The 23,809-nt window shown below is 41.4% G+C and overlaps 1 protein-coding gene, 1 long non-coding RNA gene and 1 pseudogene across 6 annotated transcripts in view; 1 reads left to right on the forward strand and 2 right to left on the reverse strand.

Moving 5' to 3' along the window:
• The window catches only part of MKL2 (MKL/myocardin-like 2), a 184,178-nt gene that overhangs the window by 139,858 nt on the left and 20,511 nt on the right, over positions 1-23,809 (forward strand). For all 5 annotated transcript variants that reach the window (XR_001363247.1, XM_005871973.2, XM_005871974.2 and 2 more), the window contains 4 exons: positions 10,613-10,750; positions 14,280-14,527; positions 21,780-21,912; positions 22,648-23,685. Coding sequence is in view for 4 of the 5 variants with exons in the window: in XM_005871973.2 (XP_005872035.1) it covers positions 10,613-10,750; positions 14,280-14,527; positions 21,780-21,912; positions 22,648-23,685 (1,557 nt within the window). In the remaining variant the exon portion in view is untranslated. The remainder of the gene's footprint in view (positions 1-10,612; positions 10,751-14,279; positions 14,528-21,779; positions 21,913-22,647; positions 23,686-23,809) is intronic.
• Positions 1-23,809, reverse strand: part of LOC102242069 — an 86,511-nt gene that overhangs the window by 8,101 nt on the left and 54,601 nt on the right. Inside the window, exon 4 of the long non-coding RNA XR_001363248.1 lies at positions 7,891-7,952. This is a non-coding gene — a long non-coding RNA (uncharacterized LOC102242069). The remainder of the gene's footprint in view (positions 1-7,890; positions 7,953-23,809) is intronic.
• On the reverse strand, positions 1,610-1,825 carry LOC102262094 (annotated as a pseudogene).

Raw genomic sequence — 23,809 nt, forward strand, 5'->3', positions numbered from 1 at the left:
GCGCACAGCTTGGGTGGGGCGGGGTCTCAGGGGATCAACAGGGCGGAGCAAGCAGGTATGGCTGCTCCTCAGTCCTACCCTAATGTCCCAGTAATCGCTACAAGCACCTCTGAGAGAAAGCCGCCCTTCCAACTGATGCCAGATAGTCCAGTTGCTCCCCGTATGAGTCTGGGTCCCCAGAGACTTGCCTGGAACTGGAGTTCAGAGCAGTTGGGAGCTTGAGACTCCCTCCTGATTGAAAAAGACTACCGTGTCCTCAGTTGCCAGCCCTTTCCACGTGCATGCACCTCCGTACCTCTGCACTTTACTTCCGCAGCTCCTCTGAGTCTCTGTGTGCTTTTCTCTTTCCTTCTAGTTGTAGAATTTCCACTCAGCCAGCCTTCCTGTGGTTCTGGATGATGTCCGTTTTGTCTTTTAGTTGTATTTTTGAAGTAGTTGTGTGAGGCAGCAATTTCCGGTGTTTACCTATGCCACCATCTTGGTTTCTCCTGTTCAACAATTATATATTGAGCACCTTTTATGTGTCAGATTGTATTAGGAACTGAAAATCTAGTGCATGCAAAAGAATCTAAAATATTTTTTATAATTGCATTGGAAATACACATTTCTTATTTTTCAGTGGGTGTTCATGTTTCTTTTGGTTTTATAAGAACTCTTATGCTGTATATAATTTGTTGTTCTCTCCTTATAGTTGTCAACTGATGGTTATTAACACCAATTCAGCCCCATTAGGAATCCCCAATTTGGTGTGTGTTGAAGAAGGAAGCTTAATAGTGCAAAACAGCTCAACTGTGATACAGCTTGGCTGTGAAAACAGCATAGCTGTAAGGTAGCCCTGAGGCCAGGCCTCTCTCTGGGTAGACAGCTCTGCTCTGGTCCTCACTGGTCTACTCTGCGCTCTGATAAGACATCTTTGTTTTAGCTCAGCCAGGGAAATGCAGTGTTCAGTGAAAAAGGAAAGTATACTCTCAGAGCCAGAAGGTAGCTGGCTTATGTGGACAGAAGTCACCACCCCTTTGCCCTGATTGGTCTGTCTTCATGCAAATGAGGACTCCAAATCCTCGCATTTTGATTGGTTCAAAAGGCACTGTCCTGATTGGTCAGAATAGAACCACTCTGGTTGGTCAGAGCTGCACAACTCCAATTAGGTGGAGAAAGCCTCAGTCCTATTGGTTGAAGTAGGATTCCAGGAATTCCTTTATAAGGGGTGGCTCAGATGGCAGAAACACTGTACAGGCTGGCAGGTCAGTGCAGAGGCTGGTAGTTCAGTGCAGAATTCTCTATAAAGAGCAGTTTGCATGAAGGGCCCCTGTTAAAAATGGCTGCTAGGCTTTGGGGGTTTTTTGTGTTTTTTTAAATAACTGAAGTTTTTTATTTCATGTACAAGAGATAGCATTCTGTGGTAAGGGAGATGTCTTTTTTTTTTTTTAATTGATTTTTTTACAGAGAGGAAGGGAGAGGGATAGAGAGTTAGAAACATCGATCAGCTGCCTCCTGCACACCCCCTACTGGGGATGTGCCTGCAACCAAGGTACATGCCCTTGACCGGAATCGAACCTGGGACCCTTGAGTCCGCAGACTGATGCTCTATCCACTGAGCCAAACCGGTTAGGGCAGGGGAGATGTCTTAAGTGACCCATTCATGGAAGTTTACCTGGTCCAACTTAATGAAGTCTATATCCTTCATGCACTGACTGAAACACTGGGGGCACATATTGAGGCCATATTTCCAGATCAGACCATGTAAATTTGAGCAGACATGGCAAGAATGAGAATCCTGGCTGAATCTTCTCTGATGGCTCCAATAGAGTTGCTGGTTACCCATCTTGCTTTCTTTGAAGTAATGAGGCAAAAGTCTAGGCTTTGGGGCGGGGTGGGGGGGGGGGGGTTAAAGTCAAAATTATTGAGCTACTTAATGGGATTAGTCAAGTTCAGTAGAAAATGTCCTTGTTAAAATCTAACATCATAGAATTTTTTTAGTTGGAAAGGAATTTAACAGTTATCTGCCTTAACTCTTATACCAGGGGAGGCCTGGGTTCAGAGAAGTATGGAAGTTTGGAGATTTAAAATATTTGCATATTTTCTTACAGCATTTCTTCTCTTTCATGAATATCTGTTTGTCTTTCAGCATTATTTTCTTCCTTGTACTAATTACTATAATCTGAACTATATTAATTTCTTTGTTATTGTGTCTATGCCTCTAAATAAAATGTGAAAGTGTAAGCCTATGACAGTGATAGCGAACCTATGACACGCGTGTCAGAGGTGACACGTGAACTCATTTTTTTGGTTGATTTTTCTTTGTTAAATGGCATTTAAATATATAAAATAAATATCAAAAATATAAGTCTTTGTTTTACTATGGTTGCAAATATAAAAAAATTTCTATATGTGACACGGCACCAGAGTTAAGTTAGGGTTTTTCAAAATGCTGACACGCCAAGCTCAAAAGGTTCGCCATCACTGGCCTATGAGAAGAACTTTGACTCTTAGAGGACAAGAGGGGTGTGTGTGTGTGTGTGTGTGTGTGTGTGTGTGTGTGTGTGTGTGTGTCTTTAACATCTAGCATAGGCCCTAGTTCAGGAAAAGTGCTCAGTAAACATTGAACTGAACTCAGCACCATGAGGCTGACTAGCATCCAGTTTGCAGAAGCAGTGTTTGTGTTCTTCCTTTGAGAACAGAGCCTCTCCAGCTTGGACTCATCAAAGGTGGTGTGGGTAGCTACAGTTCCTATGCTCCTGTCCAAGTTTACAGGGCAAGAGTGACTAGCCCCTGAGCTTTACTGGAACCTGGCCTGGAAGAAGAATGGGTCAGGGACCAGCCCATGGTCCAAGGTCTAAGCAGGCAGAAAGAGAGAGCAAGGAAAACCAGCCCCTACTATGTTCTCACATATTTGCTGTACTCTGGTTTTGAGCTTTAAAAACAGGGCTAAAAAGAATGTCAAGTATGAAAGTAAATAACATTAAAACACAGTTCTACTTATCCATTTGGGTTCTTTTCTGCTTCTGTCTGAGTAGGTCAGGATATTAGACAGCTAATAGCATGGCCTTAGCTTTTAGTAACACAGAATTTTTAGTAACACAAAAAAATTCAGCCATCTACCTGGTAATGGCTTCACGACAGTTCACCTGTGCAGACTCATTCTCCTTTTCCCAAGATGGCTTATACTATTAGGTTTTTTACTTTGCTCCTGAAACTTGGTCTCCAGCTAAGTTTGTAAGTCAGAAACTTTAACCAAAGGTAGTCCTATCTATTGGGCTTACATTCCAGAATTCCTTGAAGGAAAAAAAGGAATAGCCGTGTTTCTTAAAAAATAAGTATACTCTATTTATTGCCTTAGATCAGTGATGGCGAACCTATGCCATCTACCTATTAAATTTTCAACTCATTTTTTTGGTTGATTTTTCTTTGTTAAATGGCATTTAAATATATAAAATAAATATCAAAAATATAAGTCTTTGTTTTACTATGGTTGCAAATATAAAAAAATTTCTATATGTGACACGGCACCAGAGTTAAGTTAGGGTTTTTCAAAATGCTGACACGCCAAGCTCAAAAGGTTCGCCATCACTGCCTTAGATCATTCTTGAACTTAAACAGTTTTTATAACATGCTTTAGTGTTGCTGCGACACCATTTCTGCCTGCTGTGTGCAGACCATTAATAGTCTGCTCTTTATCTGTTAACTGAGCCTGTGGGCAGATACCCACTTTCGAGTACGGTACACTCCCTACTTACACATTCAAGTAAAAGAACCCAGAATCAGAGCTGGCTCACTGCAACTTTACTTGTTATGTAATTTCTGTACCATATGCCTCAAGGCCTTCTTAAATTTTATGAAGGCTTGTGTGTCCTTCATAAAATTCCCTTGTAGTATTTATAAGTAAGGAATCTAACAAAGATTCTTATTATTTATACTTTTATTCATGTAATTAAAGAAGTATCTCTCTGTTAACTGTGCTATACTGTTTTGGCAAATTTTGTATTTTATTTTCACTGTTATCTAGTGTTGTTTATAGAACTTATCCAGGCATCTCACTTGATATATAAAAAATATATTTATCTCCCTAAATATAATTCCTTTCACATTATAGTAGTTCAAGGGGAAAGAACCTATGTGAAAACACTGCTTCTCATTAGACATGAAGTTTCCAACAGGTAGGGATGTCCCATCATTTTATCTTAGTAACTTCATACTGAACACACAGGATCCAACACAAGCAGTGCTTACTGCCTTAATAAATGAAAAATCCTAGGAGATGATCTCTGCAATATACTTTTTCCTGCTTTAAAATTACCATTGTACCTCACCCCCCCCCCAAGTCAGTCTCATTACTAATATTAAAATAGTCCTTATAGGGCAAAGATAATAAAAGAGCAACATAAATGTCTTATATTTCAGATATTCTTGAGATTCTTAGTTTTTAATGGGAACTGTGGAAGAGTTTGATGGTGACTTTAGTTGCTATAGAACAGTGGTCGTTCAACTGCCTGTAGGGAAAGACTGGTGTGTGTTTGTTTTTTATATAGTTTGTTTAATTTCCAAAGCGTTGTGGACTAATTTTCTTGTAAAATACAATGAAAGTAGTGGGGTGACATCAGATTTCCGTTAGTCTTCCTATCCTTGTCGCAGGCAGGTAACAAAGGTCCGCAGACCATACTTGGAGTAGCACTGCATAGCATTCACTTTGCTTCTTGTTTACTTGAACCAGTGTTTTACATATGTTGCCTAATCATTTAATCCTGCACATTTAATCCTATGGCTTAAATGAATTTTTCTAGTTTTCCTGTTCATTTTTTGAAATGTATGTTGTTATTGATTTTTAGAGAGAGAGGAAAGGAGAGGGAGAGAGAGAGATAGAAACATCAACATTGATTGCCTGCCTCCTGCATACCCCCTGCTGGGGATCCAGCCTGCAATCTTGGCATGTGACCTGTGACCAGGAATCGAACCATTAACCTCCTCGTGCAAAGGTCGATGCTCAACCACTGAGCCACACCGGCTGGGTTCCCTGTTCATTTTTTTTTTTTTTTGAACACTTGGCCTAATATAAAGTTCAAGGCCAGTGTAGGGAATTTCTTTTAGATTCTTTAAAAGTTTTATTACAGATAATTAGTTGAGAGAAAATTAAGCTCAAGATTTCTTAATGCTTTGCTTTATTCCAAAATGTCTTTTGACTATAGTCTCCTTCATTCTTTTCAGAACACAGATACCAGAGGATTAAGTCCTACAGCAAAGTATTCAAATAGAAGAAACATTCCCTACCAAAAAATTTAACTCATAATATCTAAGTAAAGAACAGATTTTCCAAGCACTTCTCTTAAAACCCCAGTGCTGAAATGCTAATGACCTTGCAATGTGGACAGTACAGTACACCAACACGTTTTTCCTTTAAGATGTAGGTTTTAACAGTGAAAACAATTATTGAATACTAGAGGCCCGATGCATGAAATTCATGCAAGGGGCTCGGCCCTCACAGCCGAGGCACGTTGCCTCGGCCCTCGCAGCCCCGGCTTCGTCCGGAAGGTTGTCCTCTGTCCGGTCTAATTAGCATATTACGCTTTTATTATAGATGTGTTTCTGTGTGGTCTGTAAGAGACTAAAACTGCTTTCCCTTGGACTTTTCTCTTGTCTTTTCAATTCTGATTAAAGTACAGCTGGAAAGGAATTTACCAAAATATAAAGGGAACACACATCATGTATTGGAGCTCAGTTTCTTTTATGTTTGAGCAACTCTTGAACAGTGGAAAGCTGTAGGAAATTAAGGACAGCTAGCCACATGTGGGTACTGGGAGCTCTTACACTGGTTCTTTTCATCTGAAGACTTTTCTCTCAGCAATTTCTGAAGCCATTTAATTCATTATTATAAACACAGATGTTTAACTGTAAGTGCAACATTGATTGCCTGCCTCCTGCATACCCCCTGCTGGGGATCCAGCCTGCAATCTTGGCATGTGACCTGTGACCAGGAATCGAACCATTAACCTCCTCGTGCAAAGGTCGATGCTCAACCACTGAGCCACACCGGCTGGGTTCCCTGTTCATTTTTTTTTTTTTTTGAACACTTGGCCTAATATAAAGTTCAAGGCCAGTGTAGGGAATTTCTTTTAGATTCTTTAAAAGTTTTATTACAGATAATTAGTTGAGAGAAAATTAAGCTCAAGATTTCTTAATGCTTTGCTTTATTCCAAAATGTCTTTTGACTATAGTCTCCTTCATTCTTTTCAGAACACAGATACCAGAGGATTAAGTCCTACAGCAAAGTATTCAAATAGAAGAAACATTCCCTACCAAAAAATTTAACTCATAATATCTAAGTAAAGAACAGATTTTCCAAGCACTTCTCTTAAAACCCCAGTGCTGAAATGCTAATGACCTTGCAATGTGGACAGTACAGTACACCAACACGTTTTTCCTTTAAGATGTAGGTTTTAACAGTGAAAACAATTATTGAATACTAGAGGCCCGATGCATGAAATTCATGCAAGGGGCTCGGCCCTCACAGCCGAGGCACGTTGCCTCGGCCCTCGCAGCCCCGGCTTCGTCCGGAAGGTTGTCCTCTGTCCGGTCTAATTAGCATATTACGCTTTTATTATAGATGTGTTTCTGTGTGGTCTGTAAGAGACTAAAACTGCTTTCCCTTGGACTTTTCTCTTGTCTTTTCAATTCTGATTAAAGTACAGCTGGAAAGGAATTTACCAAAATATAAAGGGAACACACATCATGTATTGGAGCTCAGTTTCTTTTATGTTTGAGCAACTCTTGAACAGTGGAAAGCTGTAGGAAATTAAGGACAGCTAGCCACATGTGGGTACTGGGAGCTCTTACACTGGTTCTTTTCATCTGAAGACTTTTCTCTCAGCAATTTCTGAAGCCATTTAATTCATTATTATAAACACAGATGTTTAACTGTAAGTGTGGTCTGACAAGCCTGTGCTGAATTCAAAGTAGTGCTTCAAGGAACCTTGTTGGTCAGTTACTCTGTGCATTTTCAAGAAGACAAGCTTAGGAAAATTTGGTAAACTATCTACTATTTTTCCCCAGTGTATCAATAACTTTCAGGTAGATGACTTTTTGCCAAATAATATAGAAACCTTAGATTTAAGCTAACAGAGAGAATATGCAAGGTCTAATAGGTAAGCCATGCATACATTCATTAGATAATCAGCATTATACTAACTTTTATTACAAACTAGAGGCCCGGTGCACGAAAATTCGTGCACTGGAGGGGGGCTCCCTCAGCCCAGCCTGCCCCCTCTCACAGTCTGGGAGCCCTCAGGGGATGGCCTACTGACGGCTTAGGCCCACTTCGGCAGCAGCAGTGGGGTGATGGGGGCAGTGCCTTCCCCTGATCCTCCAGTCACCTCCACTTTAAATGGTTTAAATGGAAAATTTTATGTTATGTATATTTTACCACAATTTATTTTAAAAATAGATTTTTAAATGAGAGGGATACATGCAAAACCTCACTGCTAATTAGGCAATCAAGTAACAACTAACTGTTCAGGTGATGTTGTGCTAATGGGTTAATTCACTTTTAATGTTCAACTACTTGCTCTAATAATGAAATGTTTAAATACAAACATAAAATATCCATCTACCTATTAAATTTTCAAAGCACATGTTTTTATTTATAATCAACTTATTCACTGACTAGTGTTCATTTTATTTGGGGATTGGAATATGGAAAAAATATTTTTTAAATAGTTTCATTTTGAATCTATTTGCATATTACCATCATAATTAAGATCTCTGATGCATTCTTAAATAAAAGCACATTAATTATAGATTTTAAATCAACAGTGCAAAAAAAAAACACCTTTGTCTTTAATTATCTAGTTTTTGTCCCCTTGAATTGTGTAAAGAAATTGTAATGAAAAAGGAACTTACCAGAGAACAGTGATTGGTCCTTGGAAGTATATCATCTTTTCAGAAGGAACCAGTGTTAGACCCTGAAATGTTATGAAACTTGAGTCAGTTTAAACATTTGCTCTGACTTGTTTTTTTCTTTTGTATCCGTACTTTCCCATAGCAATTTCTAGTAAGAGAAAGGTCAGTCTTTAAGACTGGAAGTGCTTTCCTTTGAGTTTTATTTAACACATAAATATCCACTCTTAGGCAACAATGTTTCCTGACATTTCCTTTCATGACGCTATGATGACAGTTACAGAACTAGTAGTCATGAGACCTATTACTTGTGATGAGAACAGTGATCAGATCCAGTAAAACAAAGCAAAAGTTTGCAGCTTTTTTGTTTCCTTAGAGAAAAGATTCTGAATCATTTTGAGACTGAATTTTGATAATACATAAGGTGAACTTAGTTCTCAGTGGCAGTTTAAGCACATTTAAAGCATTCTCTTAAGATTTTAACATATTGCTCAACCTACTGTGAAATAAAATAAGTGTATTTTTTATTGCTTGGATATTCTCTCTTAATCCCTTTTTTAATACTGTCATTTAAGAAGCATTAATATCTACATTTTTATTTTTATTTTTATTTTTGTAACTCTAGCCACTAGGATTCTAACATCTAGATATGACCCAAGGTTTTTTGGAGGGTTTTGCTAAGGCACGTGAAACAGATTGGCAAAATGTAAAGCAGAGTTTAGCTATTTCTTCCTTTTTAACTGAATTTATTTTCAGATTAGGTAAAGTTAATCACTGGTATCTCAGTTGAGTTATTCTTGTATTATGCTGGAATCTGTGGTTTTCCGAATAGCAAAGTCACACTGAAATACCAAAAGAGCTATGAAGATGGGAGTACCAGTCAGTAATCAGGGCTGAAGTCAATTAGGCAGGGTTTAGAAATATAGGCAAAACGTTTCCATAAATGTAACAGTTAACACCACATTCATGCTCCTGGGTTATTTTTCAGATTATTAACACTGACTGCTCTCAAATGCATCATTACTATCAAAACAGCCAGTGGGGGCTGGACTGGTAAAATAGCTGCCAGGTTAGTAGAATTTATCTGCAAGGAAATATATATTTTAAAATTCAATGTCTGATTCTACTTCATATGCCAATTATTTAATAGCCAAGGAATGTTTTTCCCCTGTGTGAAAATTGACCCAGAGATAAGTATTTCCCAAAAATGTACAAAGTGAAAGGAAAACAAATAACTTAGAACCCTAGCCCTTAGAGCAATGATCAGCTGGTTGACATCTTTCACTTCATGCCAGAGGTCCATCGAGGAGCTGGCGTCGCAGGACCATTGGGGGCGGAAGTCAGCCTGGAGCATAGGTGTCAACACTTTGGATAAGTTCTTCCTTTCGTTTGTTTGAAAATGAAACTGAGTGTAGCCATTTTTTAAAAAGCAAGTCTTTTCTATTGTCAACACTTACGGTTACTGATAATTACTTAAAAGCTGAAATCAATGGCAAAATAAAAAATGTCAGAGAGTTGACATGGGCAGCACAATTAATTGCACACTCACACACATACAGGCCCAGCAGGCTTGAGAGTGTGACCTAGCATGAGTAAAGCCACAAGGAATTTCCATTCACCCATTAAACAAACATTTATTGAGTATCTAGTATGTGCCAAGCTTCATATTTCTTGCAGCTAATAGCCCTCTGACTTTTCAGGTCATTTATTTTAAGGAGGGAAAATACAATTTGCTATTTTTAAACCCAAATACTTCAACAAGAGAACTGACTTTGATTGTTGTAATGAATTTGAGAGTTGTTTGGAAACGTTGTGATAAAGACATTTTTCCTTAAGATAAGGCTAGTAATAGTAAACCCAAGTAGTAATCAATAGGCAAGATTTGACTGATTCATTGTAATAGTAATATGTCTTTCCAGTAAATGAATACTTAAAGTAGAGTGCTAGCTGGAATCGACTGTTAGGTGGTTGATGAAAACCTAGCCAAACCTTCTGTGGTTTCCTTTGTTAATATATGATCCCAAATTGAAATTGAATAATTGCCCAGGTAACAAATTAACTTCTTGCTTTAAGTGTGAGGGTGCTGCCCATGAAACAGGTCAATCTTACCAAAAATAGTCGCCATATTTTCTTTGCAAGAGATGGGGGGAGAGGGTGATGAATACCTAGTTGGGTTTGGAGGTAGGAGCATGAGCTGTGAGCCACACTTAAGGACATGTGCAGGAGTGGGCCTGCAGGAGTGAAGCTTTCTCCCAGATGCTGCCTGATGGTGGGTCTGGGTGTGGTGGAGGGGCTCATCAGGCCCTGAAACAAAGACTAAAGATGACATTTGAATTAGCCCGGATTAGCGCGACCTGTATGGCAAGCAAACCTTACGAATACCATGTATTGTTTTGACCATTTTTACAAGAGTCTTGTACTTTTTTTTCTGCCAAAAAAGGGCGGGTCTGACCATATTCCTGAGAAAACACTATAGTTTAATCAATCTAACCCTATTTAGATTTAGCTTTTTTATACTATTGGGGCAAAGACTAAATAATTGGTTTTATGGAGGTAAGACATGTTATTCCTCCATCTGGGTCTCCAACATAATAGTATACTTTCCTTTTGTTTCTTTTGTAGTAGGATGTTTTTTAAAATGAGGTCATTCCCTTATAATTCTGGTTTTTCTATTTTTACTGTCATTGATTTCACAGACTTGTTCCCTTTCTGCCTTTTCCACCAGTTTACTACAGTGTCCCCAGCAGTTCCTGAATTCTTGAAAACTCCTGCTACTACGGATCAGCCCCCCATAAGGTCCACAGCTCCTGTGCTCCCCTCAAACACTGTGTCCTCAGCAAAGCCTGGGCCAACACTGGTAAAGGTGGGTACCCCACATACAAACTGGTTTGAGTATCTTGTGACTCTTGTCTGTAGCCCCACACATGTAAGACAAAGGCATGTGTCCACATCGCCCAGCCTGCCTGTTAGCCTGAAGCCTTGAAAACAAAAGCATGGGAGGACTTGGCTAGACCAGGCCTTAATATTTGAAACTACCACCTTCAATACACCACCTATTATTCTGCAATCACAGAACAGCACAAACTATGGTGTGTATAAACTACTGGAGCCACGAGGAAGGGTGTAGGGGTCATTCTCTCAGCAGTGCCCAGTCCTGCCCCCACCCGGGCCATCAAGACGGAACAAGGGACACAGGGTAGATGGAGGTGCTTTCACGCGAGTCCCAAATCTCACAAACAGATCTTTAATGGTAACATGATTCTGGACTTTCTACACAAGGTTAAACTCAGTGGTATTCCAGATATATTACATGACAGGTTAAAGGTTTAAAGAAGTAAGCATGGTTTTTTGATTTAGCAGATTTGGCCAGATGAAGCTTGGTTTGTTCTCCAGATAAGCTGCAGATTTGTGGCATTGTTCCCTAGTGTTTTACTTGGTCAGAATAACTCAGAATAAGTCCCAAAGAATATTAAAATGTGGACTCTATAGTACATTTTTCAAGTTTTTTGAAGTGTACTTAGAACTGCTGAATAAAGTGGGGGTAGCGGATAACCTGCGGAGGAGTTTAATCATTTCAATGTGCCTTTTGCCAAAACTAGCAGAACACAGATCTCAAACTAAAAAAGGACATTAGGGAGCCAGATAACCCTCTTACTACCTTTCAGATGAGGAGACTGAGGCCCAAAGAAGTGAAGTGACCAGGCCAGGAAGGACTCAGTCTCCCAAGTTCCAGGCCAGCCCTCTTTCTGCCTTCTCAGTTAACCCATTGCAAGGTTCTTCAGAGGCACAGTCCTCATCGCCATCTGCCCCTGAGCCTGTCCTTGTCCTTGACAGGAGGTTCTCTTTCTACTCCTGGCTCTCTTTGTCAGTGTGGCTGAGTCTATGTGGCTTCAAGGGTATATAGCAATATAGTTCACCATCTACCATTGCTAAGTATTGGAGCCAGAAATTCCAGAGGGTGCCAAGTGGCAACTGCTTCAATAAAATCAGCTCTTACCTCCTCCCACATCCCCAAGCATGTACCACAATGGCACAAAGAGCATTTGAATGCCAACCCATCTTTCCCTGTAGAGACTGAGAATTTGTTCTCTGCCTCTCCTACTCTTCAAAGTTCTGCTCTTCACTATGTCTGTCTTTAAGGAGGGCCTTGGTTCAGCGGCAACAGGCATTGTGTAAGAATGTGAGGTTCAGGGGTTGGGAAGGTAACCCTAGGACTCTGCCAGTGGAGGAAAGGACGGTACATATTAGGAAACAGACCACAATTGTTTGGCTTTTTCTATGAGGAAAGCTGTTTCCCATCCTCGCTTCCTGAGAGAATAAACATGTCCCAGCTAATAGGTAATAGCAGATTTGGTCTGAGGAACACTGGTTCTTGTGTTTGTGTCCCCTCTCTTGTCAACAGGTAGCTTCCTGGTCGCAGTCGAGTCAGTGTTTTACCATTACCTAACAGTTACAGTCACAACTCCAAAACCCAGACCCCATTCATTGTTATGCTCAGTTTGAAAAGACTGGAAATAAAATGTATTATTGATAAAAACATAAGCACATGACAATGAACTGATTAATATTGTGAGATTACAGGAGGATTTTTAGTGGGCAAGGATATTTTCTGACATTGTGATGTGTAGTAAGTGATAATTCAAGTGATTTCTAATTGCATACACATTCATCATTAACTTACTCAGCAAATACTTATCTAGCACTTGTGATGTGCCAGACACTGTTCTGGGTATGAGAGTCAGTGAAGCAGTGAAGGAAACATGACAAAGCACCCCACCTTGATTAGGACTGAGAGGTAAACAGCAAAACAAGAGAGGGCTGGCGGTGAAGATAAAGTGAGGACTGGGGCTGCGAGCAGACAAGGAGAGATGTTTCTATTCCTAGTAGCATGCTTGGGCGAGATCTAAAAGAGGGGAGGGAGTTGCCATGAGGATATCTGTGGGCAAAAAGTAAATATTAATAGCGATGGTTTCTGGTCTTTTTTTCTTTGTTGTTTTTTTTTAAATTTCCTAACTCGAATATGAACACATATAAAATGATCACACCAATAGCCATATTTAATGTAGTACTTCTCAAAAGTCTTCTTACTGAGTATTTTACCTAAGGAAGCTTAGGAATAATTATACCTTATAGTTTTGTTGGTGGACTGTTTTTTTCCAAACAAAGTTATAATATGAGTACTAAAAAGTAGAAAGTGATCTGGTAACTTATGAATGGAGGAGAAAGAAAACTCAGGAGTCATCTGAATCTTAATCATAAAATGGGGTCTCACACACCATTTTCAAAATAAAAATATTTTTTTGAAAAAATTTTAAACACATATTTACATTGCTCAGTATTTTTGTGTGTGTGTACTTTCCATAGAAATGCATAGCCTTTATTCCGCTTGATTCTCATTACAAGCATTTTTCTGTTTTTGCATATTCTCCATTGATTTTTTAAAAATACAGTAGGCCCTCAGGTTACGTCGGAGATCCGTTCCTACGGCGTGACGTTAATGCGATTTTCGCCGTAAGTCGGGACCCACCAACATAAGCACCTACGACGCTCACATGGAACACATACACAGCAGTAATGAAGTGAAACAGCAAAAAAAATTTAAAAGAAAGATAACAATTCCTGACCTTTACTTGAGGTAAATAAATAATAAAAAAACATAAAGCACATATGTACATATGTCGAAATGACGGGACTTTTTTTTTTTTATAAATGGGAGATGGCGACATAACGACGTATGTCGAGTCCAACGTAACCCGAGGACTGTCTGTATATTTTTATTGATTTCAGAAAGGAAGAGAGAGAGAGAGAAACTTCAATGATGAGAGAGAATCACTGATTGGCTGCCTCCTGTTGACCCCCACTGGGGATTGAGCCCACAACCCAGGCATGTGCCCTGACTGGGAATCGAACCGTGACCTCCTGGTTCAATCACTGAGCCACGCTGGGCAGGCTCCATTGTTTTTTAATGATTATAAAATATTACATAGTTATAGTGAAATATACCTAATCTTTTTTCTGTTGTATACTTAATGTACAATGTGTTTTTCACTGGGAGATAATATATGGAAGCACTTGGCAATGTGTCTACACAGAAGACTGAGAGTGACTGTTGTTGAATGTGAATGGATGATGCTAAGCTGAGCATCTTGCCCGTAGTCTGAGGGAACACGATAGCAGGAGAAATGAGTTCTTAGGAGCAACATTTCTTGGTCAAGGGAATATGTGAATGTTTTCCTGGCTCTCTAAATGTATCTGGTATGTTGCTTTCCACGGTGGCTCTACCAGTTCCCAAGCTGTGTTGCTTTTTCATTCCAAATCCTGAGGCACTGTAAAATAGATTGCATGTGGTGGCATCTCTTAAAATGTTCTTATTCCCTTTTTCTCACAAATAGCAAAGCCACCCCAAGAATCCAAATGACAAGCACCGTAGCAAAAAATGCAAAGACCCCAAACCACGGGTAAAGAAGTTAAAGTACCACCAGTACATTCCACCAGACCAGAAAGGTGAGAAGAACGAGCCGCAGCTGGATTCCAACTACGCCCGCCTGCTCCAGCAGCAGCAGCTGTTCCTGCAACTACAGATCCTGAGCCAACAGCAGCAGCACTACAACTACCAGACCATCCTGCCTGCGCCACTCAAGTATGGGGCTGGGGCGGGGCTGGCTCCTGAAGTGGATTTTACTGTGGTTTTTATGAGGATCCATTAGTTACTGAAGGTTGGATGTTGTGATTTATTTGTGCTTAATGACCGTTTTCATTTTATTGCCATCAAAGCTTCTCATACAGTGTCTGAAGTCAGCACAGTGAGAATAGCCTGCATGCCACTCGGTTTTGTCCTCCAAAGTCAGTTCTGAATTTTTAAGTTAGAAATGACTTTTCACAATTACGCATCCAAGAAAGATTTGCCTAGTGGTAAATGCTATGAGAAAAGCATAAGAGCTGGTAAAACAGTTTAAAAAAAAAAAAAAAAAAGCAGAACCATAAAACCTGAAGAAAGTTTTATGAAAAAGGCAGCATGTGTATGTGGGGAAGGGCCTGAAACTGGGAAGGGCCCTCTAAGCAAAGAGGAACAATGTGAGTGGAGGTACAGAGTGCAGTGCCTGTTTATGGGATGGTGAGAAGAATGGCCTGTTAAATAATACGATTTGTTTTTAAAGAAAGTGGAGGACAGGATTGAGTAGGGCCGATGTCTGCAGGAACCTGAAATCGGGCAGACTCTAAGTTTGATGTGGTAGTTGTTTCAGAGGCTACACTGACGTGGTAAAATCAACATGCAGGAAAGAATCATTTGACGCCAGTACTGAAGAGGAGTCTGGAAATAGGAAAAGCAGTTGGAAATTTTGCAGTAAAGTAGATCCCAGAAGATGAAAGGGCAGTGATAATGGAAAAGAAGGAACAAGATAGATGTCCCAAAAGACAGTGAATGAAAAGTCTTTGTGACCAACAACCATGGAGAAGAAACATGTTTCCACAGTTTGAGCCCAATTGGGAGGGATAGAGGGAGTGAGTTCTGGCAGTTTCTGCGATTGAATCCATAGCAAGACATCCATGGCTTATTTTAATTATGTAATAAAAGAAACTTCCAGTTATGCATCCTCAAATGCTTTTTCTGGGAAACAGGTAAAAATGCAAAGCCCCCATCCTTCACTTTGTTCACTTTTTAGGAGGAAGGGATATTTATATTCAACTTGGAAAAGAAACTCTAGAAAAAGATCAAATCTCATACAAGGAAAAATTATTCTCTGGGTCAAGCCCCTTGACTTGTAATCACATGATCTGGAGACACTGGACTTGTGTTCTACAGGAGGCTAAGCATTCCTCCCCGGGGAGTGGAAAACAGACCCACTAAGCAGCTTCTCTGTAAGAAAGACCTCTGCATATGCTAATGGTTATCACTTCACTGTTTTCTTTCAAGAACCAAATATGTCAAGCAAGGTTAGACTAGTCATTCAGACTTTACTGTGAAGCACTTAAATCTACAACATCAGGGCACGGAGATGAAGGAGGGAAGAACCTTGTAGCGTGTTACTATTTTAAGAGCAAGCAGGCCTGAGACAGCTGTTGACATTGGCAGGGGACCAGGAAGGCCAAGAGCTGAAAGAGCATCAGAAACGAACGACACCACTTGGCAGCTCTGTCCACGTCGGAGGTATCCCCACTGCCTCCACCCTCCTTGGGCTCCATGATAGTAACAGAAACGATGGCACACGTGTGTGTGTGCTCCTGATGATGCCCCAGGCAGTGTGCTCAACCCTTCACATCATCATCATCCACATGGTTACTCTACGAGGACTGATATTGTTGGTTCCATTCCCAGACGAGGAAACTGGTCAACTGAAACCCCATGAAAAGATTTTTTGTGCTGTCTATGAAATAGTCTTTCCTGTAATGAAGGATATTGGCTGCATGGGACTGGCTTTGTAGATGGGAAGAATACATCTGAGGAGTGAGCTTCTGAACTCTTCAGTTCTTTGTCTTCCCAAGGCTTCCAGTCCCCCCTCCTCCACCAACATTCCCACCACTGAAGTGACCAAGCCAACCCGTCCAAGGAAAACTTCACACAGGAAGATCCAGGGACCAGGAGGAGGCAAGCCCGTGGTTCTTCAGTACTATTTCCCCACACAAAGACTGAGCATCAGTTCTGTTTAGCTTCCAGGTCTAGAAATGGAGATGGCTTTAACACATTTTTTACCAAAACTCCATTACGAGAAACTAAATGTGGAGGTCCTGCAGTGCCTGCAGTAGTGGGATTTTCTTGATAACGCAGCCTTCGGTACCATGGAAGGAGCAAGAGCCTGAATTCACAGGGCTATAATCCCACACACTGGCTAAAGGTTCCTGGAAGGTCATGCCATCTCTCTCAACTTCAGGTTTCTCATCCACACAGTGATCACATTAGTCTCCTCCAAACCCCCACTTTTTCCCTCTTGATTTGGGGGAAAGCAACGTCAATTTATTTCCATTACTTTAAAGGTTGAATTAAATAGTGAATTGTTCATCATAGTAACCAGGAGTATTGTAGAATCTCAACCAAAAAGAGCATGAATAGAATAATTCACTGAAATTATGTATTCTCAAGGAGATAATTTCATTCACAAAGGACCAAAAGTTGGTTGAAGAGAATCTTACATTTTTAATTTAATAAAGAATATACATAGATACAATACATAGACAAGCATTCAGCATATCCATGGTATTAAAATTTCATAGGGAGAGCAATAAGGAAAAACTGTCTAAAAAGGCTCCTTACAAGGACAATATTGAATACTAGAGGCCCGGTGCATGAAATTCGTGCATGGCTGCGGTCCATAGGCCTGGGTGGCAATCAAAGTGTGAGTATCTGGTGTGAAGGGCAGGTCCCAGCTGACCTCTGGACCCTGGGCAGCACCTGGGCACCTGCACACCCCCCTCCACCTGAGTCATGGTGCCCAAGTCTCCACGCGGTGATGTGGTGAGTGCGGCCGGACGCCGCAGGCTGTGGCGCAGCATAGGCCTCTGGGCCACACAGCGTCACCATACGGAAGCCGGGTGGGCAGCGCAGTCTCTCCTGACCAGCCTCACAGACCGGCTCCTGTGCGAACCCATGGGGAGCCTGACCGGCCCCTGTGGTCCTGGCGGCTGCAGCCTGGCTTACCCAGAAGATGCCACACAGGGGCGGGCTCCTCGCAGGCGCCCAGCACCTGAGCGCAGGGGCTTCCCCAGTGCACAAGCCCTGGCGTCCTGGAGGAGGGTAGCAGGGGGAGTGAGAGCGAGCTCAGTGGACACCCCACATTCTCACCACACCTCCATCCCCATCACCCCCACCCCCATGTAGCTGCATTCTCACCTCACCTCCATCCCCATCACCCCTGCCCCCAGATGGCTGGTGAGAGGTCGCAGCGTGTTGCCGATGCCCACAGTGTTCCACACCAACCCCTGGTGGTCAGCGCACGTCATAGTGAGTGGTCAAACTCCCAGTTGAGGGGACAGTTTGCATATTAGGCTTTTATTATATAGGATAAGGTTAAGAAACTCTGATTTAAATAAAATGTTTTCATAATTCAAAAATAAGATTTAAAATACTTGTCATCTCATCGAACCTTCAAGAAACTTAATTTCAAATACTTCAAGTATTTAGCAAAACATAAAGCAGGTTAAAAAGACTCAAATGAATGTAAAGTTAGTTAGCTGTTAACAAGGCCAGAACTGGCTTCAAACACAGGCTTCCTAAATCTCAGTTGAGAAAGGTCATCCAACTGTGGACCCCACCCCATTCTCGTCATCACCGCAGAGCCCACTTTCAGAATGTGGAATTCAGAGTCTCACTGGTGTCAGTACCACAGCTTATATGATGGTAAAGCCTTGGCCTCAATGAAGTTGACTGCATGGTATCAGCCACCCTGTCACCTCTTCTTTAATAGGTGTCAGCCACCAGAGAAGAAAATGCCATTGTTTGCATTCCGATGCCAGGAGTAGCACAGTAAAAAGAAGTCATTGGGGGGGCCTCAGTTTGGTGCTTTTAGGGAAATTGGTACAAAAGCACCTAACTTTGGAACTTGACAACTGCTTAACCAGCATTTTTGAATAAACTTTTTTAAATGAAGTATATCTTACATACAGAAAAGTTCATAAGTCATAAGTGAAAATTGATGCCAAAGTAAGCATGCCCATATTACCACCTGCATCAAGAAATGGAACATGCCCTGGCCGGTTCGGCTTAGTGGATGGAGCGTCAACCTGTGGACTAAAGGGTCCTGAGTTCGATTCCAGTCAAGGGCACATGCCCGGGCTGTGGGCTCGATCTCCAGTGATTCTCTCTCGTCATTGATGTTTCTCTCTCCCTTCCTCTCTGAAATCAATAAAAATATTTTTTAAAAAGGACATTGTACAAATTATTTAATTTAAAAAAATAAGTGGAACATTATCATTAGCCCTGGCCAAGTGGCTTGGTTGGTTAGAGCATTGTCCCAATATGCCAAGGTTGCGGGTTTGATCCTCAGTCCGGGCACATACAATAACGAATAAATGCAGAGATAGGTAGAACAGCAGATCAGTGTTTCTCCTTTTCCCTCTCTCTCTAAAATTATTAAATAAAAATTTTTTTAAAAAGACATGCAACATTATCAGTCCCTCTCTCGGTGACTAGCCTGACTTCTATCCTGTAGATTAGTTTTGCCTGCTTTTGAACATTATATAAATGCAAACCTGTAGTACACGTGTGTCTGGCTCCTTTTGCTCAACATGTTTGTGAGATGCATCTTCACTGGTGCAAATAGCAGTTCATTTTTGCTGAATAGTATGCTGTAATTTATCTACCCATCATACTCTTGATGGACAGTTGGGTTGCTTCCCATTGGGGCTGATATGAAAAATGACATAATAAATATCCTCGCCTGCATCTTATGGCTGACAAATATATGTCTTTGTCAGGTGTCCGTCAGGAATGGAATTGGTGGGTCAGAGGATAGGCATGGGTTTTTTTAAGTAGATACTGTGAAATAGTTCTCCAGAGTGGTTATCCCAGTGCACAGTTCTGGCAGTTGTGTATGGGACAGTCCTGACTATTCTAAGTAGTTGGTATTGGCAGTGTTGGTCTAGCAGCAATCCTTCTGGATGTGTGGTGGTGTTCTGTTGTGCATTTCATTTGCATTTTCCTCCTACCTGTTGAGGTTAAGGTCTTGTTCACATATTTATTGATCATTAGGAGATGCTTTCTTGTGATATGCTTACCCAAGATTTTCCCATTGGGTTTTCTGTCTTTTTCTTACTGATTTGCAAGACTCTTAGTATATGGTAGATATGAGGCCTTTGTCAGAAAAAAAAATGTATTATAAATATTTCTTCAGTGGCTTTGGCTTGTCTTTTCACCCTCTTAAAGGTGTCCCTTGTATTTAGTGCTTTTTGTGTCCTGTTTAAGAAATATTTTCTATCCAAAGGCCATGAAGATATTATCCTAGTTTTCTTCTAAAAGCTTTATTGTTTTCAAAATTCACATTTAGGAATTTTGTTTGTTTTTATTAATCCTTGCCTAAGGATATTTTTCCATTGATTTTTTTTTAGAGAGAGTGGAAGGGGGAGAGAGAAAAACATTGATATGAAAGAGACACATTGATTGGTTGCCTTCGCACTCCCCAGACCAGGGCCGGGGATCGAGCCTGCAATCAAGGTACATGCCCTTGACCAGAATCAAACCCAGAGCCCTTCAGTCTGCAGGCCGGTGCTCTTTCCACTGAGCCAAACTGGCTAGGGCCACATTTAGGTTTTTGAAGATGATATGAGGTAGGGGTCCATCAGGAGCAGTACTTTTTCCTGTATGAATATCCAGTGTGGCCAGTGCCATTTAATGGAACTGCAGTGGGTGTCACCTTTGTGATAACTCCAAGGCCGATGTATGTGGGAGTCTGTTCCTGCATTTTCTGATCTCGATGTGTCTGTGGTTCTGTCCTTGCACCAGCACCACACCGTGTGAGTAAACTGGCTTTGTAATAATTGTCGGTATCTGGTGGTATGGCTCTCCCAGCTCTGCTCTTCTTCTTTAGAGCTGCCATGGCCATTCTTTGTGCTTTGCATTTCCATATAAAGGTTAGAATCACTTTCTAAATCTCTACAAAGCAAGCACAACCTGCAGGGATTTTTATTGGGACCTGATTTGATCGACATCTTTACCATATTGAGTTACATGACCATGCTATTTTTCTCCTCCTAACTTAATAGTCAAATTTTTACCAGAAGCAATGTCAAATCCGAAATTATATATATATATAAAAGGCTAAGTGACTGACCGTACGACCGACCAACCGGCTGGTACATATGACAAGCACTGGCAATTTAAAAATAAACGTTGACTAGCGCATGCGCAATACATACAAAGCTCTCACTGGCACCAATCACATGCGTGTGTTTCGATCTGTCACTGTCGATCGTGAATTTGGTTGTTTTTGTCGACATTCTGAAGCTGAAAGAAAGCAGCGTCAACAGAGTATGTCTGAAGACCAGCTATTGGCACAACGTACCTCTGAAGCCTAAAGAAGCCAGTGTCACAGACAAAATGTATCTGAAGACCAACTATTATTGGTATAACGTACCTCTGAAGCTGAAAGAAAGTGATTCCATCGATTCAATGGATGATGCCAAAAAGGAGAATTTTTCCATCAAATTTCTTAATAATATTACTCCTTCGGGAATGCCGTGTCATAAATTAAAATTGAAAGTAGGTGTGATCATCATGCTACTGAGAAATATTAGTAGTAAATGAGGTCTTTGTAATGGTACTAGATTTATTATCACAAGATTGCGACCTAACATAATCGAAGCTGAAGTATTAATAGGATCTGCAGAAGGAGAGGTTGTCCTGATTCCAAGAATTGATTTGTCCCCATTTGGCCTCCCATTTAAATTAATTCGAAGACAGTTTCCCATGATGCCAGCATTTACAATGACTATTAATCACAAGGACAAACTCTAGACAGCGTAGGAATATTCCTACCTGAACCCGTTTCCAGACATGGTCAGTTATATGTTGCTTTCTCTCGAGTTCGAAGAGCATCTGACGTTAAAGTTGTAAATACTTCATCACAAGGGAAATTAGTCAAGCACTCTGAAAGTGTTTTTACTCTTAATGTGGTGTACAGGGAGATATTAGAATAAGTTTAATCAATTTATCAGTCATTGCTTTTATCAATGTTTTTATATCATGTTTTTGTTTTTATATGTTTTTGTTATGTTATTTATTTATATATTATTTTATTATACATTGTACTAATTTTCTTTCATCTCTGACACTTCTATTATAAAGGGCGAATAATGCTTTCTTCTAATTAATTTCCTCTAGTTAATTTCCTTTCAATGTGCACAAATCTGTGCACCAGACCACTAGTTTTATTATAAACTCTAAATTTCCTTTTCTTTTGAAGGCCCCTCAACGACAAAAATAACAACAGTGGCAATTCAGCTTTGAACAATACCACACCTAACACACCAAGACAGAATGCATCTGCTCCTGTGAGGAAGCCAGGACCTCTGCCTCCCAGCTTGGATGACTTAAAGGTGATAATTCCAAGTAGAGTCTACTCACCCTTTGTACCACAGAAGTGTAAATGATTTGCCAGATTTGTCTAGCAGGTAGTTTTCAGTATACATTCAACTTTACCAACAATATGATAACCCTTATAGCGGTACTTTCCTTTCGCGTCCATTAAGTTTATTTTACAATGTTATTACAATGACCAGTAATAACTCTCATTTATTGAGCATATGCTGTGTGTCAGCACCATACCTGTTCTGACTCCAGAGGCAGATTTTTTCCTTCCCTGCTCATTGCCAAGTTTGGGAGAAGCAGGGAAACGTAACAGTTAAGAACCTGATCTCCAGGGCAGCCTTTCTGGGTTTCTGCCCCAGCTCAGCCGTCTGTTATCTGTGGTAGCTTGAACTAGTGATTCAACCTCTCTTTCCTTGATCTTCTTCTATTCTTTAAAATGGAAACAATAATACCAACACCTCATGTGAAGATTAATTGAAAAAATAACCCACTTCCAACAGTGTCTGGCACATAGTAATTACTCCTTTCTGGCAGTAAATCATTTCTTTGACATAACAGAGGAATCGCCCTCTAAAAACCCTTGTTTATTATCACTGGCCTTCTGAATTCTTCAGGTCTGTAATATTAAACGGCCCCACTTTCAGCTGTGCAATAATACGGAGTTGTCCTGGCCACTAAAGTGTCCTGTAGACTTGTCAGAAAGCTATACCAGACAAAGAGAGCTGATTTGTTTGTTCTTCCAGGTATCAGAACTGAAAACAGAACTGAAGCTAAGAGGTCTTCCAGTGTCAGGCACCAAACCAAACCTTATCGAACGCCTGAAACCCTACCAGGAGATGAACAGCAACGGCACTGCTGCTGACGGCATCGTGGCAGTGTCGACATCTGCCGTCGTCACCAGTAGCCCAGAAGTCACCATGGCGGTGCCAGTCACCACCCTGCATAACTGTGTGACGAGCTCGGGCTCCCCTCTCAAGGCAGAACTGCCACCTGCTGGAACCAGCAACGTGATCCACGTGGAAAATGTTAATTCGCCTCTGCCAATCTCACCGTCTCCCTCCGAACAGTCCAGTCTCAGCACTGAGGACACAAACATGGCCGACACTTTCACCGAGATTATGACCATGATGTCTCCATCCCAGTTCTTGTGTTCATCTCCTTTGAGAGTGACCAGTAACGAAGACAGCCTGAGTCCCACCAGCAGCACTCTGTCCACTCTGGAACTGGACGCAGCTGAGAAGGATCGCAAGCTTCAGGAGAAAGAGAAGCAGATCGAAGAGCTAAAGAGGAAACTGGAACAAGAGCAAAAGCTCGTGGAAGTTCTGAAAATGCAACTGGAGGTTGAAAAACGAGGGCAGCAGCGGCGGCCACTGGACCCCCAGCCCAGCACCCCTGCTCATTCTGTCAGCCAGTCAGAGCAGAAACAGGCCAGTGTGGGCTCCTCCGTCAAAGATGAGACCTCACTCACGGACTGCTCCAGCCCCAGGCCGCCTGTCCCGGGAGCCAGCCATTCTGTGGGGCAGCCTGTCTCTGCGGGTGGCCAGACCCTTGTCGCCAAAAAGGCTGTAGTGATCAAGCAAGAGGTCCCTGTGGCCCAGGCAGAGCAGCCGAGCGTGGTCCCACAGTTTTACGTGAGCTCCCAGGGACAGCCGCCGCCTGCTGTTGTCGCTCAGCCGCAGGCTTTGCTGACCACGCAAACTGCTCAGCTGCTGCTGCCAGTGTCCATCCAGGGCTCCAGTGTCACCTCCGTGCAGCTCCCCGTGGGCAGCCTCAAACTCCAGGTGTGAAGTTTGTCTTCTAACTACTTGCCTCGCAGCCCACATGGAATGGACACTCAGGACACACACCTGAGCTTTCTCATAGATGCATCCAAATCAGGCTTCACGGAAGCAGAAAACTGTTGGT

The sequence above is a fragment of the Myotis brandtii genome, unplaced genomic scaffold (genome assembly GCF_000412655.1).
Source record: "Myotis brandtii unplaced genomic scaffold, ASM41265v1 scaffold363, whole genome shotgun sequence".
In the NCBI taxonomy this organism is placed as follows: domain Eukaryota; kingdom Metazoa; phylum Chordata; class Mammalia; order Chiroptera; family Vespertilionidae; genus Myotis; species Myotis brandtii.